General features: G+C 37.3%; 1 protein-coding gene across 1 annotated transcript; it reads right to left on the reverse strand.

The window, feature by feature from the left end:
* Nucleotides 1–497: 497 nt before the first annotated feature.
* Nucleotides 498–17,018, reverse strand: e2f3 (E2F transcription factor 3). The gene is made up of 8 exons (XM_041794075.1): nt 16,476–17,018; nt 14,252–14,372; nt 10,466–10,596; nt 10,166–10,254; nt 8,755–8,913; nt 8,271–8,385; nt 7,763–7,904; nt 498–4,279 (listed from the first exon to the last, which is right to left on the reverse strand). Exons 1-8 carry the CDS (start codon nt 16,755–16,757, stop codon nt 3,990–3,992), a joined length of 1,329 nt encoding a protein of 442 aa, XP_041650009.1. The 5' UTR covers nt 16,758–17,018; the 3' UTR covers nt 498–3,989.
* Between the last annotated feature and the right edge of the window lie 2,270 nt (nt 17,019–19,288).

Below are 19,288 nucleotides of genomic sequence, written 5' to 3' on the forward strand. Positions count from 1 at the left end.
TGTAGCAAAGTGCTATCCTTGTTTGAGGCGGTATTTTTTAAGCGGGTATTTCCTAATTTAGACTCAACAAATCAAAGGCTTCAGTTTCTATCGTGACTTTTTCCTAGTCACGACAGAGTCTAAACAAAACCACCTCAGTGTCAGAGATAGTTTTTCTTACATTTGAAAGCATTAAGTCCACGTTGTGCATCCATTCTCATTCCCTGTCAGGATAGGCGGGCAAAGCACTTGCACAAATCACGACCCAAAGGCACAAGCTATTATCAAAGAACATTGGCATTCATGCAAGAAAAACAACAGCACAGAGTCTGTGGTTAAAAAGAAAATTCGTCTTCTGTCTAAATTAATTTGTTAAAACTAAAAATAAGACAGTAACAGATAAAAGTTCACAGGGCCTCTCAAAATGTACATGGCATACTTTGCTGTAATTAGCCTACTTTCCAAAGCAGAAAAAAACAGAATTCAAACCAATCATTACCAAATCACTTCCATTTATATTGCCTTTATTCAAATTTCAATTACAAACACCCATAGTACAAAAACAGATCCTTTTATCACCCCCCCAAATAATTCCTCATTTAACAGATGTTAAACAAAACTGTATAACTGAATAACACATCAAAATTCATCACATTAGTTTACCTCAAACATTCAACAGCACAATGGTACTTTCACTCATGTGTTCAATAAGGGTGATGTGTAATAACTGTTTTTTGTCATCAGTGTAAATAGGCAGCAATATCTTAATTTCATGGTCAGTTCCTTCCTACCAAATAGTTAACATTTTACAAAACCTTTACAGATCAGCATATCATATTTGGTAACAGCTTAAGAGTAAGCAGAGGAAAATAGACATAGCAATTCTGTTTCAATCTCAACTACATTAAACATCACATCAAGCCTAATGAGAACGTTCTTTAAGGTCTTATCACACATCAGAATCAAACATAACAAATAAAGAAGCCGTAATTTGAAGTTTCACTCCCAATACGTTTTCATTCACCTGCAATGCTGCTAGCGATAGCAGTGAATTAAAATCTTTTACACTATTACAAATCGATTGAAAGGTACATCGTTTCCAAGAGAATTAGTTACCATTGTGTAAAAGTGGCTAAAACATTGAGACCAGATTCTGGCTGCTTACAATAAGGTGACAGAAAATTAATTTACTTTTGTAAATGGTCACAACAGTGGCTAGTGAACCAAATTGATCAGATATCAGGTTTAACTTTTCCATAAATACTTCCAAAACACACTGATATAAATATGAAAACTACGTTCAGTGGTTTGAATCTTTGCTCCATCATAGTGAAGGTGGTAGAAATGCAAAAGTTAGACTCCCTTAAATCAACACAATACAGACACATGGTGTCACAGAAGCAAAGCGCTCTACACCGTCATTAGACTGAAGTCACTGATCCATGTCCAGTGGTGTATGGAGAAAATGAAATGACCAGTTTAACCAGGAAAGGATAGATGGGCCGCCAATGAACGAAAGACTGCATGCATGCATTTCCAAATGCGCACTACATTCGTATCCAAGAGATGCTGTGCATTTTACCAAATCATAAGACAACACTGACAAAAAATAACTTATGATAAAGGTTGAAAAACAAACATTAAATTTGTACACTTCTCTTTCCAACAACTGTGCATCCAAATCTTTTAATTCAAGATGCATGAGATTGTTTAAAGAGCAAATGCAAACTTCTCTCTAAATCATGGCATGAGTGGAACCTCGCACAAGTCAGGAAAAAGTGCGATGTAAAATCCAACATCACATTGAAATAATAGAAGATTTTTTTTTTTTTTTTTGACAAAAGGGAATTGAAAGACTCATACACACTATGGCATTTATGCCCTATTACTATCGTCCAACATTTAGTGGGAGGTAGCCTACAGTACCTTGTGCACTGAAAATTTTTAGAAAACTGTACATCAATTTACACATGGCAGGCTTACTCTTTAGCAAGCTGGATCTTTGACATATCTCACACATGCTGCACACGCAATTACTCAAGCGAACATCAGTCAAGCCAGGGGGGAAGTTAACATTAACAGCAGCAATATCTCCTGCAGCAGCAGGTGTATCTCGTTTAAAAGCCAGGATTTCAGATGTTTATGACCAGGGATGTAATCAAATATAAGATGCCATCAGAGATGAACAGAATTTAGGCTTCAAAAACTTGGGAGGGAAATATGAAGTCACTACAGCTCTTGGATTACCAGGTCCTCTTGCTGTCTTTTCCTGATCAGTCAATGTGTGACTTTATTATATGCAACGCAGCAGTGTTGCACTGTTTTTTCTCCCACTACAAGCAAATATTTTTTTTTTTCATTTTACCCTTTTTCATATTTTTTAAATAACCTAGACAAGAGAAAGCCCTTCATGACATGCTAAAGCATAAATAAGTTGCCAACAAGGGGCCCCTTGTTGCTTAGACGACTGTGATATCATTAGTTACTTCTACAGTTTTAAAATCCATTAAAATTCAACATTTATGAAATCTTAAAAGAATATGCACTTATCTTCTTTCCTTAGCTTCTTTTCGTACACACCAAGTAGGCAGTGTGCATTTGTGAGTGGTTTAAGTCATTGTTTAATGGTTAGCTCTAACCAGTTTAACTTCACAGCACAGAGTGAAAGTAGGAAACATCTGGGGGAATCTGGTCAAGGCAAATTTGGCCAATGAAAGTTGAAGGGATAAAGAAAGCTCTAAGAGAAAGTGTGGGTTTGAAAATCACTCAGCATTAATAAATATTTCCAGTAGGAGACAGTATTTAAACATCAGCTGTTTTGGCTTAACACCACACTGTCCAGGTATGATGGCCTCCTCTGTGCCATTCATACATGGTAATTGCAAGGGTAAACTTAAGAAAATCATTTAACCATTTCTTATTTTATTACAAAATGTGACATTGCCCACGTAATCAACAAGTTGATTATCTATCTGAAAAGTCAACAGGTTAACAAAGGTCCCTTTATAGTCTTACCTGTTCATTTCTCTGTAAATATTGGCGTTAGGCACAAGAGCAAAACTGTGCACATGGGGATCAAACTAATAAAACTACTAGCCATAAGCATTTCTCCTTTTTCAGTTTGTTAAACTAGATCACTGTATCATGTGGACTCCAAACTGTTTATAACCTCCTGTGATGCACAACACATCTAAAATGTACAAATATTCACACTCTTAGTTATACTGTCATTATAAGGCCAAATAGTGCTAAAACAGAGCTTGAAAAGTGTGTGAGTAAGCGCATCCTGTCTTACTGTTAAACTGCAAGTTATGAATAATGGTGTGTGTGTTGTACTTCACTATTTTGTTTTTTTAATTAGTTCTGATTTTACATTTAGACCAAAAAATGTCCAGAAAACATTTGTCATAAGATGCAATCAATAAGAAAATAAAGACCTCACAACACTTGGCATAACACGTCTCAAATTCAAGGATACGTTGTAGGATAGGCAACTGGATGAAAAGAAAATGCATTTGTAAGAATGCACAGAAAATCTTGACTTCTTCTTACCAACAGCTATCTGAGCATCTTAGCTGCATTTCATTTTTCCTAATTACTCTTTATGTGTGTTACTGCCAGGTGTTCTGTGGTTGTTTTCCTTGATGCTGTGTCTCCCTAAAGATGGATATTCTACCTCTTACCATTCATACTTTCCTTCAGACAGCAAATGCTTTATGATGTCCCTAAAGTCACAAGCTACACTGGAGGCCTACCAGCCTGAGATGAAAAGTGTTGGATGTCTTAGCACTGATCAGTGGTGTCCTGGTGTCAAATCATGCAATAACTTTTTTCCCAATATTATGAAAAAACCTGGCATTTTAGTCCCACTGGGACCGATAAAAGCCCTCAATATTTCTTTTTTATCTTTTTAGAATTGGCTTCCACTATCTACAGTCACGGGCAACAAAACCAGACTTATTCCCCATCTCTTTCTCATGTTCTCAATCTGAAGTGTATATTACCTAATGCTAGCTGCACAGGAGATCATCAAGAGAAGGTATTTTATCAAAGTCACAGGCGTCAAACAAATCGCTGATTCCTTGGTCACCTCCCAATCCTAAAAGGTAGTCGTCTTGGTCTAGGAGAGGAGGCCCTAGATTTAAGAAAGGTCCCAGAGATGAAGGGATCTGGTCCTCTGTCTGCTGTAGAAGACTGGTGTAAGGAGACGAAAGGGGGGAGAGAGTAGTGACGGAGACAGCTGAGGAAGAGGAGGGTGGAGCCAGGGAAGGGCTGGTAGAAGTGGTTGTGCAGCCAGAGTCTGTGGGAAAAAATAAGTCACTTAGTCTTTCAATCCACATCATCAAGGAACCCTATCCAGATTTTGTGGCCCAAAAAGTTGACATGTTTGTTACACTGAATTACACTGAATGAGTGAATTAAATTCTGATACAACACATTTCACAGTCTTACCAGTCTGAAGTAGCTTGCACAATACCCAGTATAACCAGTTTATTCAGCTTAGATCCGAACACTGCACTCAAACCTGGAAATGATCTACTGAGCATATTTTATTTTAACTCAGGATCTGTCAGGAGACTGATTTTAAAGTGGATTAAATGCAAAACAAAATTCAGAATGGTTAACTAGCCTAAAGATAAAGTAACACTCAGAGACCAGTCAAAATTGAGAAAATTCACAGCATCTATGGGTAGACCATGTATAATTTGGTTGTCAAGTTCAGTTAACAGCCTTTGCTTCTGCTTGCAGATTAACATCCACACACCTGTGCTGGTAACTCATTACTCTGGCCAAGCGTTTATGCCAGTTTACCCTGACATAAAAAAATAAGGACAAACTTCCCTGAGATAAGAGATGATGGCCCTGTAAACAGGGTAGTAGCCATCAACCACGGGTGCTGCCCAAACCCAAGTTTGACCAACTGACCAGCACTGCAGGTCTGTTTTTTTTTTTTTTTTTTTTTTTTTACAGATTTGTTTTTGGGCCTTTTCGTGCCTTTATTTGATAGAGGAGGACAGTGGATAGACTTGGAAATAGGGACAAGAGTTGGGGGTAGTCATGCGGCAAAGGGCCTCGGGCCGGATTCAAACCTGGGCTGCCCGCGTACATGGTGCGCGCTTTAACCACTCGACTACCGGCGCACCCCCACTGCAGGTTTGTTTTGATACAATTATTCATTAGTTTAAGGACTAGCACACTAGTTTAAACGACTGGACAAAAATAACAAAGGTGATGATGATAAACTGTATTATTGGTTGATTGTACACATCCTTGGTTTTAAATGTTGATCATTTTATGCTAGAGTTTAAAGGTCTGAAGAACTGTCTCATTATTTTAGGTATTTTTATTGTGCAGGGTTTGATGTATCACACTTTAATAACTTTGCTATATTTTGTTTATCTCCTAGTCTGTGTTTGAATTAAAAATAGGCCAGTTTACTAAATCAATGGATTACTGATCATCTGACCTTATGCAAAAGCATCAGATCTTCCACTTCAAGACACACAAAAAACCTTATCTAATACACTGTCCGTTTATCATTTACGTCTACATTAAATGTTAATTAAAGATATTCATTTTGAAAAGTAAGTTGACTGGATGCTAGTTTAAAAGGCTAAATCTAAGTTTAAGGCTTGCAGTAGCAGCAGCTTTCATGCAGCTGAAACACTAACTTTTAGGAATTGGCAGTATTCAGTTTTATATTCAGTTAAACCATCCTAATATTTTACTGCAGTATACAGCAAGGTTATAATAGTTTGGGATGTTTCATTAGTTTTTTATTTAATCTAGTTTTCACCTTTCTTTTTCATATAGTTTTACTGCTGGTTTGTTAGTTTAGGTGGCTTTCACACTGGGGACTCGGTTCTGAGTGCACTTGTGCCCAAAGTCGGATTCGTTTTGGTCATTATGAATGCAAATGAACCAGGCCCGGGCCAGGGCCTACTTGAGAGGGTGGTCTCTGGTTTGATTAAGATGTGCATCTATCCGTGACTGGATACGGGACAGAGAGGTGAGTCAGCTACATGACGCCTTTGTAAAAACTAGGGTCATTTCAGTTAGTTTATATAAGCACAGATTTAAGATTCAGTTAGGTTGTTTTTTTTTTTTTTTTTTTTTTTGGAAAAGCCTAGTATTTATTTATTTTTGGTTAACTAAAATGGTTTATACATTTTGTCTTTGTTATTTAATTAGTCTTGAATAACTATAATTAATTTGGTATATGGTAACAACAGCATGTGTTTAAAACCACATCTTACAAGAAGCAAGTCTAGTCAAGCCCTTGCTGGTGTGCACATACACACTGATGCTGGTGAGCACGGTTTTCCCACTTCACTGTGAAAATTAGTTACATCTAGAAAGTTGAACGAATGAAGTTTTTTCTGTTTTGTTCCTCTCTGTGTGTAATGGTGCATAAGCACTCTCTCTTCCTCCATCTGCTCTCCCTCCAAAACGTGATATGAGAAGCAACCCAAAATTATTATCATACTGACCTTAGGAAAGTGAAATTGTGTTTCATGTGCCTTTAAACAGACTAAGATGGGCTGTAAACTTTTTTTTTTTTTTTGGTGCAACAATGGCAAGCTATGACAAGCCTAGAGTTTATACTGCAGGAAGCTCGTAAAAAGTTAAATATTATGGCAGTGCCCAAAATAACCAAAAAGTACTGATTAACTTAATCTAACACCCCATAAAAATGTTTTCAAGACAGGTGGTTGATGTTGCTGCTGCAGTGCGCACTATGTACACATTTTAATAAACATTTCTCATGACTGATTCACAAGAAGAATTAGTGTCATTTTAAATTTACACTGCTGTGGATCACACTGTAAGTAGTGCTGTTTTATAAATTGACTTTGGAGAAGACAATAGCACATGTAGAACAGTGCCATGCCATGACACGTGAAAAAAGCCTAAGTTTGTTGTTTGACAAATAAGCTCTAGATCATTAATAGGAGTTTTGTCATCACTTTATAGCATCTTCACTGACAGGCAGTGGCGCCACTGCTGCAAAGATTCACACTCTTGAGGCATTTATTATAAACATTTGCTCACTACACCACATTGTCTTCATGACAGTGATTAAAGCAAATACCTTTAGGACATCCTATTATTGTGTCATCATCACTCACTCCTATATGCCTTTGCCATTTAACGAGATCTGCACCAGCATAACACTGGTGTCCCAGTAGGGCTGCTCAATTTTGGCAGAATAGAAAATCGCAATGACTTTTATTGACATTGAAATCAAGATTTTCAAATACCATAACTCACTGATTTTAGAATACTTGCATGTGAACATGAATTTCAAATGATTTAATAAAGTCATTGCACTTCTTTCTGAGGCAGCCACAAATGTGTAACAAATTCTGCGAGTTCAGCTCTTTAAAACCAAACTGGCTTCATATGACTGAGGTTATTTAACCAACTGCTGCCTTTCTGTCATCTTAAGCTCTCCCAGTAGCACAGCATGCAGCACAGTAATCATCCCATCTCAATTAACTTGTTTTTTTGATCACTGGAAGCTAAAATCATGATTAGATATAAAACTTGATCAGCACTGTGTCCCAGTGTGTTACTTAACATTACATAAGTGTGACAGAGGCATGCTGTATGAAAAAACGGACATCTAAACACAGCACCGTTTCTCCCCACAGCTTTAGTGGTAGGTTCTATCACTATATCAGATGGCACATCAGTTGAAGAATGGCTTTGCCCTAATCAACGTGTTGTACATTACAGATGAGGCAAAAGTATCTTGCATGTGTAATGATCTGATACAAACCTTGAAGGACTTTAAGGAAAGGTGAGTTTCCGTTGATGTCTGTATTGTGGTGTTTTACAGGACTCCTGCAGTCGTTCTCCTCATCGGGGCACAGTAGGACTTCTATGGGACCCTTAGTGCTGGTCAGGTGGATGGATAAACTCTGGAGAGAAAACAAACATTTCAAGTTCAAGATGGAAACATTACAGGTCTGCACTTGACTTAAAATCTACAGCTGGTGCATTAATGTCCAAAGAAACGATGTATAATACACCAGGCAACAAGTTAGATAGCAGGCTCTTGTTATACTCCCACTCATTTTTCTAAAAATCTAATTCTGTAAGAAGACACAGAACCCAGATTGGCAAGCATGGACAAATACTTTATTTTCATACAAATGGGCTCTGGGTGAAACAATCTTTTCAAAATTCCACTAGCTTTTCCAACAGAAGTAAAAGTCACAGTTGAATGAGTTTAGTATGGAGAACTTTAACAACTTTTATAATCCAGTCCATCTTTGTGCACATACCTCGTCAGGGTCTGGAACTTCAAGTTTGGTGTCTGTGGGCGCTTTGACGACGATAACAGTCTGATCTCTGAGGTTTCCCAGCTGTTTGATGTCTTGGTACGTTACATAGGCATATGTGAAGACCAAGAGGTTAAAGAAATAGCTCTACAATGTCAGTACCTGTATTAACTAACATTCTCTTACACTGAGGTTTAACACCAACTCCAAAATGCAAACAGAAAATGCTGGCATGACTGAACTACCAAACACCTACACACTAGTTTTATAAGCTAGTTAAATGTTTATATATCAGTATGTTCAAGAAAGACATGAGTTATATTGAGCACATTTAAGATATAGTAGAAAGAAGAAGTCTAACTGTTATTCTCAGGAGCTGTTATGACTTCTAGTTTTAACCTGGAGAACTACAAAAAAATGTACAAAAGTAAAGAAAATAGCTAAGAATCATTTCAATAATTCATGTCAGCTCACAGTACAAGGATATTTCTGGTTGTTCTGCAAGTCGCTCATGTGTCTCATGTCCAGGCTGCATTTCTGAATGAGTTGCTCAAGCCTGTGCTCTTCTTCTCCCAGAGCAGAAACTTCTGCTGTAAGTCTCTGTCTCTGGCTCAGTGCTCCCTCTACCTCCAGCAGACTGCAGCCCCTGTGAGCGAGAGTAAATTGATCAACTTTCAGTACTTAATCCAGCTGTATTGTCCCTCTTTCTCAATAAATTACTCAAAGTTTCTAGTATTTGGTCTTAAAGCTTTAAAAGCAAATGCTGTTCACATATTCATGTCAAAGCAGTTTATTGTAATTGGTAATAGCAAAGATGAATCATAAATACTCCTGCAGGTGATTGGTTCTAAAAAAAATCATGAGATTGTACTTACGACTTTATTTTTTCAAAAAGCTAAATCTCTTTAAGATTTATCCTTTACCCTATTGATGTCCATTTACAACACAAATAGTCAAAATTAACACAAAAAGGAAAGACAAATGAAAACATGTACAATACCTCAAGGATTTCTGAGTTATTTTACATTTTGAACACTTTCTCAAATAGTTTTTCTAAAAGATTAATACAAAGGTTTGCCTGTGAACATTTCAGAGCTAAATATCTCGTATGTACTAAAGTTTTAAGCAAACATTGCTCACCTACATCAGGGGAAATCACCTCCCAGTTAATCATCCAGATATTTTTTACCTCATTAATATGGAGGCACATGAATAAAATGGCGGTAATCCGTCAATGGTAAATGCCATAGTTTTGAGAACCCCTCAAAGCCAAATTATATACTTTAGTCACACCGTGAACATTTTATTTCATATCTATTGTGGCAAATAGAAGCAAAATGATTTTTTTTTTAAATAAAGGGTAATTGCCCAAGTAGATACAGACCTACTTTCATTCCTAAACTGTTTGTGCCCTTACCAGATAAATTAGTGTGCAATTAAAATGCCAAATAAAGTAACACTGGCTGCTGTTCCCAGACTCTGTTATGCCAAGAGCCTGCATGTAGCCACCTGCCTTCCTGAACTCTACAAGCCCAGGAACTCTTCATTTGTTTATATACTAACACCTACCATAATATTTTTCAAGACCTGCCTTTTACAGTCTCAAAGACATGCAAAACTTCCTCAATGCTAAACAAGATACTAACAAACACCGCTTTAGTCTCTTTGTCTTTTTTTTTATGGATTAAACTAGGAAAACAATCGCATTATTTGTCCAGGGAATAGCTCAAACTATGATTATTTGTTAGCTGTGTTTACAGATCTTGTAAAAGTGACAAAAAAAATAAGGTGACATGAATTTAAAGAAAGGAAGGAGAGGCTGAGGAACACTTTGAGAACAAAAAATGTCACTGTATATTTTGAATACTGTGCTAGAGGGAGAAGGTGTAACCACTTACATCCATTGAATGTTGTTCTTTGACTTCTTCTTGATGAGATGAATACCTTCCAGTACATTTGTGATATCGTAGAGCCGCCTTTTCTGTACCTAAAGGTGGAGGATTTAAGTTTCATTAGTTCACATTTTGGCTGAGGGTTGGGGGGGGGCAAAAAAAACTGTAACAAAGCTTCAATTTTGGATTTCCTGATAAGCACTGTACAACTTTTTTGTCTGCACTCACAGCACTAATTGGTAAAATATATGAACCTTAAAACAGGTGATGTACATATCAATGCAAATCCTCTGAAAGGGAATTTACCTGTAAAGTTTCTGCTGCAAGGTTGAGGTCCAAAACACCATCAGCAGACTGAGCAAGAAGGTCCACAAACTTCTTTGTTAACAGGCCCAAAGAAGTGTCATACCGGGTTTTCTCTGGTGGAGACTTTGGGGCTGTAAAGGAGGCAAATAAGGATAGATAAGTATAAAAGGAGGCACAAACCTCAAGTTTTAGCTGGGCAAATGTAATGCATGATACATGACTTTGGAATCTCCACTGCAATGTAAAACAGTCACAGCGTAGGATATACAAAGTCAAGAAAATGTGTGAAACCTGGAAACATTACCTACAAAGTTGTTGCTTGATGGAGAGGGGCCCTTGATAAGTTTGTCATTTTGAGACTGTTCTTAAAAAACATCAGCATAATATCACGACAGTTTAGCTTTTCACCAGAGAAACAAGTTAAAGAAATACTGCTGACAGTAAATATTCAATATCCTGCAGCCATAGACAGAATAACAAAAAGCAGTGATGCTATGGCAGAAGGTGGAATTCCAAGTGAAGTTTGGGTTGATTCACATTACAGAAAAAGCAGAAAAAAAGTGGTATACAGTTAAAATCACATCAAATTTAATACATTAATTCCTATCTAGGGTCAACGGTTTTCTCATTTTGGGAATCCTGTGTGAGTTTATTTCATACTCGACTAGGCTACTAGCTGAATGAAGCAGCAATAATCAGAAATCTGAAGCTAATTCTTATCATTTTTTTCCCCTATCAGGAAACACTGCAAGTAAATCAGTCAATCAGCCATAATCAGCTAGGAATGTGATTTACATAAAAAGCTGATCACAAGCAATTGAACACTTTAGTCACACAAGAACATTAACCTAAGATTTGAAAAGGATCCGCTGGAGACATTTCAAGTGAGTGATACAGAAATAAATTAGATGTCAGATGCTGCATTGACGGCTTCACTGAATCTAATTAGAAGCATTCAACAATATAGGACTGCTCAGCATATTGCCATTAGAATGACAACTGGTAAGGTTATTTCTGGGAATATTAATGTTTATGCACTTAAATGTGCCTCTGCCACATGTGTAACTGAAAGCTTTTATTTTAAGTGTGAGACAACAATTTGGCTTTATTTAGAAAAATCAGAAATGAAATTAATTTGAATGCTGCTGAAAATATCTGTCCCCTAAAGTTTTCTGGTTTTTGAAACTGACTCTTAAATTTGTAATTAAAAAACCCTGAAAACGCAAGGATTTCACAGAAATACAGGGGCCATCTGATAAGATGAAGATGTGATTTTTGTTTATGAAGTAGCCACCTTTGTCACTGAATCGTGTTAAGTTACGAGTGAAAAAGAGTTGGGCAATTAATTGAAAAATAATCTAAACTGACATTTAGAGGCTCTAACCAACATAAACCTAAATTTTTTTCCTTTTCAATTCTCTCGCCACTAATGTACCACCCACTTAAAAACAAAATACTGGCTGTGTAGTCACGTGACAGGTAGCCAGGTGTTGCAAGGCATGTAGCCTGCTGGAAACCCAAGAGAAGAAGTGGTCATGCACTCATTCCCATCCAGTCCACTAAAACTCAAACATGGACCTGACTGTGCAATGTGAGCAGCAAAGTTATTTTCTACTTTTCATACACCAGCATGAAAATAATTGATTTTTGCAAGAAATGCAACTTTCTTATCTTCTTTTCTATTTTTTTGGACAGTTTTCATTTTTGTAAAAAAATAATTTAATTTCAGTTGATGTGTGTTTTGATTTAAATTGTTCAAATAAATAACCATAAATTGTTCTTCTGTGCCTGTCCTTTCAGTTATTTGTTTTAAAATTATAGAAATTTTTACAGAACAAAGAGAAGGAGGTGGGGGGTGGAATAATCATTCATTAATCATAGTCAAGGTTAAAAGTTAATTAATCTTGATTTAGATTTTTGCCATAATCACCCAGCCCTGGAGTGAAAGTACATAGTTCTTCTGGAGGAAGTTTTACTGCATGAGAATTTGTCAAATCAGGCAACAGTATTCATGAGTATTTATTTTAAAAGTAGGTTATAAAAATACATCATCACAACTAGGGTTGTTCCAATTCTGCTACCAGTATGGGAAATACGTCCGATACTGCTTAAAATGCAGGTATTGGTATCGCCAAGTACATGACTTTATGCACCTATCCAAGCCTTTGGTTTTTATATTTTGCTTCGTTTAAAAGTTTAACAGTTAGCACTAAAAACCGGAAATCAATTCTTTACTGCTGGAAAGCACTGCATGCAAGAGCTACCGTTTTTAGAAGAAGAACCAAAGGACCCACAGCAGCAAAGGACGGTGGCTGTGTGGCATTTTTTCATTGAATTTGATTGTCAAAATGCCTTCCAGACCAGTGCTGTCGTACACAACAAGAAGTCGAGGACATCATGATGCCATCCCTTTGCCTGTGTGGATGAAGAAATGACTAGACTGCAGGTGATGCTGCTGTCACCACAGATGCACTAGCATGACATTCAAACAGATTTGGAATGAGTCTGTTATTAATAAGAAACCATTGCATTTGTCTAGTATAATGACTTTTTTAACATGAGCTTAAACCAGAGTAGAAAGAAAATACTGCAATGACAGGTTTCTTTAATATTGTTCAGTCCTACCTCAAGATCATAACTAACCGCAATGAGAGGTACTACATCCATAGTTCTGAGACTTTAACATTATTTCAGATCCCTTATTTAACAAAGTGAAAATACAGTAAGGTGTTTATTAGAAAACAGGTTTGTCATGTATGTTAAATCTCTATCGTTTTAATGTCTCCTTGGGAACGAACCTGTTGTGCTACAATAAAGCAAACATTAATTTCAAATACTGTCCACAGTTGGCTCATTAATCCTTTGTAACTTGGTTAATTCTGAGACGTGGGAAAGAGCCTCAAACCCTTTCCCACTCTATGGAAAGAAGAAAGACAACTGCATGTGGAAAGACACAGAAAAATAAGCTGGAAAATGATGTGTCAGAGAAAGATTGAGACAGTTTTGACCAGTATATGTCAACCTTGCCAAAATGAGAAACTATTTTAATTCTAACTGTTTTATACAGTGCAGGGGTTCAAAATCTGGCCAAGGCCTTTCTGTGCCATTTGCATGTTCTCCCCATGTATTCGTGGGTTCTCTCTCCAGGTGCTCTGAGTGCTTCCCACAGACCAAAGGTGGATTGGTGACTCTAAGTTGACCATGGGAGTGAGTGTGAGCATGCCTGGATGTTTATCTCTATATCAGCAATGCAACTGACTGGCGACCAGTACAGGAGGTACCAAATCTCTTGCCCAGTGACAGCTGGGACAGGCTCCAGCCCCCTGTAACCCCATACAGGATAAGTGGTGTAGAAAATGGATGGAAGTAACTGTGTGACTTTTTTAATTCTTTTATTAATGTCTGTTATTTTTCCTGCTTCTTTTGTTGTCTTGTTAGCTTTTGTACCTGTCTGTTGCTAAAACATCATGTTATAGAAGTATATAGATACTACATTTTTTGAAATTCTCACACAAAAAACTGCAATATGATTGAGTTCAAGGGACTGAGCTAAACTTGTCACCTGCAGTGACAACTGGGTGATAAGTCTAACATCATTATATCTGCATTAGCAGTTTGGCTTGATGAGAAAAAAATGTAAACTGTTTTAAGTGATTATACAAAATGGTTGCACAAAGGCCAGTTCTGAGTATGAAACTTCATGCTTGTCATCTCCAAAGGAGGATGACCTATAATCATGTCTCTGTAAATCTGAGAGTACCGGGAGGATGACTGAGTTCTCCTTACTTCTGGGTGTCTTTATCCTTGCTCCATTGGCCACCGCAGCGCCTCCTCTGCCCCTTGGTGTCCTGACTGGTTCTGATTGGTACTGGTGGTCTGAGTCATCAAGCGCCAACCGCCTTTTAGCCTTAAAGGGCAAAAAATACAGATAAGAGGAGATATGATCATTTAGGTTACAGTCAGGCATTAAAGTAATCTCTTTATTTGCAATGAACGTGTCATATCTGATTTACTAATGGTAGTAATCTCCTGTGATATAAATGCTTGTCTAGCTTAAGATTTCATTAAATGTATTATGTTAACTTTGTGTTGCTACACCAATTTTATTTTATGCCATTCAGGAATTGAGTCAAACAGGAAATGAATAATCGTCACTTTTTCCAGATCATTTCCTTAAAAAGTAGATATCGTATCAGAGGTTCAGTTTCCTTCATGTAGCAATCAATTTCCCATGGAAAAGCAAACAGTCCCATTATGTGGCACAAAACCATTGGTTGACATTTCTTTTTAAACTCCCTGCTCTGGTCAGACCTACATAGCTCCAAAGTGAGTCACACCCTTGGGTCTGATCACACCAAAGAGTTGTGACAAATTAAACTAAAGCATTCTTATTTAAATAAACCAGATATGCTACTAATAAAACTATTAGAGCCCATTAAATTAAAAAAAAAAAACTTACATTTTCTATACAATATTCATCTATTTCTTAAACCCAAGTAATAAAGGCTGCATGAAGCAATTTGGGGAGCTTATATGAAATCAGGTGCATTTAAAATCCCCTTTGTTTAAATTCACTTTGATTATAAGTTTAGATCAACAACATCTGGCCTATCAAAATTATTGTTGTTCTGCTGTAGCTAGCAAAAGGGAGGTGTGGTGCATGGTTTTACAAAATGTGGAACCATTTCTGGAATATATTTTTTCAGAAAAATCTGAATACCCTTCTGACCATCTACATTATCATTCCAGTCCTGGTGACTGTTAACATGGCATGATGGCCAAGTGAATAGTCTCTTCAATCTGGGGAACCTTGGACTTCTTTGTTGGCTTGAATCCACCCTGTTCCAAGTGTCTTGAAACAACACATCAGTACCAGGGTGCTGGTCCACTGCATTTCCCTCTCAAACCCCTTGCATGGGGATAACTCAATCAAGCATGGAAAAGTTGCATTTCAAGAACAGTAAACATTATCTTTACTCTTTTTTCACTTATTCTAGTCCAAGTTTAGGGGAAAAAATAATATGCCCTCTGTTGACAGCCAAAATGTCAGCCATTTTATATCAGCAAGCAGCTCCCCCAACCCCCTGCCTGTTCATGGCTTCAGCCTGAGATTCAGGGGCTGCTTTAGTTCATGAAAGATGAATAGCCAGAGACAAACCAACACCCTGAATGCTGCTCAAACGATTTAGTGTGGTTTATGCAGGTTGAGAGTACAGGAAACGTGCAGTCAGCACTAAAGCAACAAAGTCAAGTTTCACTTTACTTGTCATGAAAGGCACCATAGCGTTATACTTTATTTACAATCAAGGTTGCATTAAACACTTATGCAAATAAAGATTAATGCGGACGAGGAGCAATGCTGCCCTTTCACACTAAATACTATTGCTAGCCTTGAAAGCTAACACATTTTCAAGCTTCATCCAAGTTGCCTTGCATGTTCAGAGACGACTGGGAGAAATTTCTATCGAGTTGTCTCGGAGCTGAAGTGAAGCTCTTGTAGCAGAAATATTCCCATATTTAAGCAAGTTTGACCACTCGATACTTAAGAGAAAACTGAATGTGAGCTAACTAAGAGCCAAGCAGCCCAACAATCCCCCAACCCCCCCAATTAAGACACAAACAGCAGCCACTAGGCCAACGCTAACGTTACTCATCTCTTACCAATATTTCCATCTGGCTGCAAGGGTGAAGCGGACTCAAAAGCACCATGAAGTTAGCATAGCACGATATAAGATGGCATGACTGCGTGTATGTTAACGCAAAACTAACTTAAACCCCTCGTTTGACTCCCTATATTGAACAAACCACTTAACAAAACCACTTGGGTAACTTAGCTAGCGGTAGTTAGTTAGCCTCCTCGCTAGGTAGAGTCGTGGGAATGCCCTGGCTAAGCAGCTAACGTTAGCTGCCTGAACAACAAGCTCGGCTAGCATAGCAGGCTAACATTTAGTCGTGTTTGTGGCTAGTTTTAGCAAGCTAATATATTCAAACGTGCTGTATAGATTATTACCGGTGGTCTCCCAAGAGCGGGTCGTTGTCCTGCTCCGTTTGCTGCAGCTTGTTGTGGAGTTGTGTAAATGTTGTTTATCTGAGGTTCGGATAAACACACATTTGATGTCTGTGTAACGTTGCAAGGCGGAGGGGTGGTAATTATTTGGATAAAGGTAGCGTTTGATTGACCGGGGTTTAAACGATCCGATAGAGTTGTTAAAATTATATTATTGTCCAAAGGAGAGCTCCCAACCCCCGTTAAAATCACTTTGTCCGGAGCCGAGGAGATCCCTCTTCTCATCTTGCGTACTCGGGGTAACCCCTTTCTTGTCTCCGTACTTTTAAGCCCTTATGGCTGCTAATCCGTAGCAATAGTCACAAAAATAATCGGACAGAAGTAAAGATGAAAGTCTGAATCATCGACTTTTGCAAAGTATTTTTCCTTGAGAAGGTGCATTTAGGCAGATGCAACGGATTAAAAAGTAGCGCAACTCCCGTTTCCCCCGTCTAGAAATGGCTTCAGGAAACGGCCTGATGAATGAAGGGATACGGTTTACGCGCTCAAGAGCCCTCCCGCGAAACTCAGATTTCCCGGGAAATTTTCAAACGGAATTTACATGCTGCTCGCTATTGGTCCTCGGAAGAAGAGTCTCCACCTATATTTCAATCGTACTAACCAATTACAGCTCTAGATTCAGTGCGCCACGTGTTCATTGGCAGATGTAAACAGGCTACGTCATCAGTCACGCCTTGCATGTTCTCTGACAGGACGCAGAGCGGCGCAAGTCACCAGCTGCACTGGTAAGAGGGTGAAACGATGAAAAGGGGAAAAAACTCTGATGTGCCCTGTCTTTATTTAAAAACTGTCGAACTTAAATCCATTTTGTCTGATATGAAGATACCTGCATATTTTAAAATACACGGCCCTGAAATATTGTATGTAAAATAATATCTTACTGCCACAAAGATGAAAGGTTTTGTCTGTATTTATGCTGCTGTTGTACGTACATAATGAAGTATCTTGAATTATTAATTACAATAAAAATATATTAATCAAAGGTTTAGTCCAGGGTATGCACAGGAATACGGAGTATACCCACTTATTTTTTTGTCATGATAGAGTATAAGCACTTTTAATATGTAAATTAAAAGTATACCACTCCTGCACACACCATTACACCACTGATAATAATGGACTCAGTTATGTCCTTTGAAGAGCTGTTGTCTAAATACAACATTAATGGAAAACACCTTTTCATTTACCTGCAACTTAGAAGTTTGTTCAATCAAAGCAGTGCCCTTACCAGACCTGTGCTTTTAACTGTAGAAAAAACAATAACAAAGTACTATTAGGAAAAGGGCATCATATATTAATTTTACAATTTTCTGACATCTAATTCAGTTGAGAATTCAGACTGTAAATTGAATAACTGGAGAGAGGATTTGAAATCTGAGATCTCAGATGAAGACTGGAAAGTAGCCTGGTTTATGCTGATGCTAGGTCTATTCTAAAATTGTCACCGAAGACTTCTAGAAAAATTATAATATTTTTTGAGAAGTAATGATTTACAATGGAGAAGATCATCTCAAAAACAATTGTTCTTGATCCTAACCTTTTCTGTTAGGTATATATTTGGAGAAACATGACAATAGCAAAAATAAACAAGCATTTATTGACCCTAGCTTACTTTGCACCATAAATATCTTAATTTGTTTTAGACAAAAAGTTCATAGACCAGGTGTAACTCATTGGGGAAAAACAGATGTTATCATGCCTTCCTTTTAAAAGAATATCCTATATCCTATATTAAAGGCTAAACAGCAAAAGTTTGAGCTTATATGGAGACCTTTCATCTGCTATGTCAAGAGTTTAAATTGGATAGATGATCTAGAAAATAATTGGGGCCAGGAAATCTCACTTTGAACTGCAATAAAATTATGAATTAAATTATGAATGTGTTTGTAGCCCTACACTTGGTACATTTTGAATTAATATAAAACTGTCATATGTCCACGTTACTACACAGAGCAATTGCTTTTATTATATTACATAGCCTATATGTTTATATAGACTGCATGTTACATAATGGTATACAAAATAATCTCCAGAAGCAAATATAAGAATGTGTTTACAAGTCAATGCATTTAATTTGAGTACAGAGCTATAGCACAGTTTTTTTTTAAGTCAGGGCCCTAAACTCCTGAGGGGTCATCAGGGGCCTTCAGGGGTGGCCTAGAAACTTGGAGGAAAGGGGTGGTGGAACAAAAATAAAAAATACCTACTAAAATTAATTTTCCCAATGGCATTTTTCTTTTCAGATGTTATTAATCACAGAATATTTAAATCTATGTGTACCTTTTCTATGTCTATGTTTAATTCAAAACAAGAAGAATGTTTCATAAAGTGGCAACAAAGGAAAAAGTATCTTAAAAATCTGTGTTACTGTTGATTATTGTTAACACAGAAATCATCAAAGAGTACCTGCAAAAAAATATTCAATAGTAAACATATAGAATGAGTATTGTTAATAAAAATATTGAAATATTTATAACAAGTATTTTTTTTCTCCATTGAAATGCACAAATATTTTTTAAAGAGGTTCCTGCTAGATGCTACCATATGTTTTTGGGTCCTTGGCATGGGAAAGTTTGTGAACCCCTGCTATTAAATGTTCAATAATGAAAGCCCTACAAGGAGCTGCCGTATATGATGAGTGCATATTCGTTTCATGCTCAGGTAAATTTGGTAAGCAACCTGCAGTGTCAGTGGTGTAGTGGTTCTTGCAGAAGTGGGTATAATCTTAATTTAAAAACTCTTTATTGGATGTAATC

Source organism: Cheilinus undulatus, linkage group 8 (genome assembly GCF_018320785.1).
Source record: "Cheilinus undulatus linkage group 8, ASM1832078v1, whole genome shotgun sequence".
NCBI lineage: Eukaryota > Metazoa > Chordata > Actinopteri > Labriformes > Labridae > Cheilinus > Cheilinus undulatus.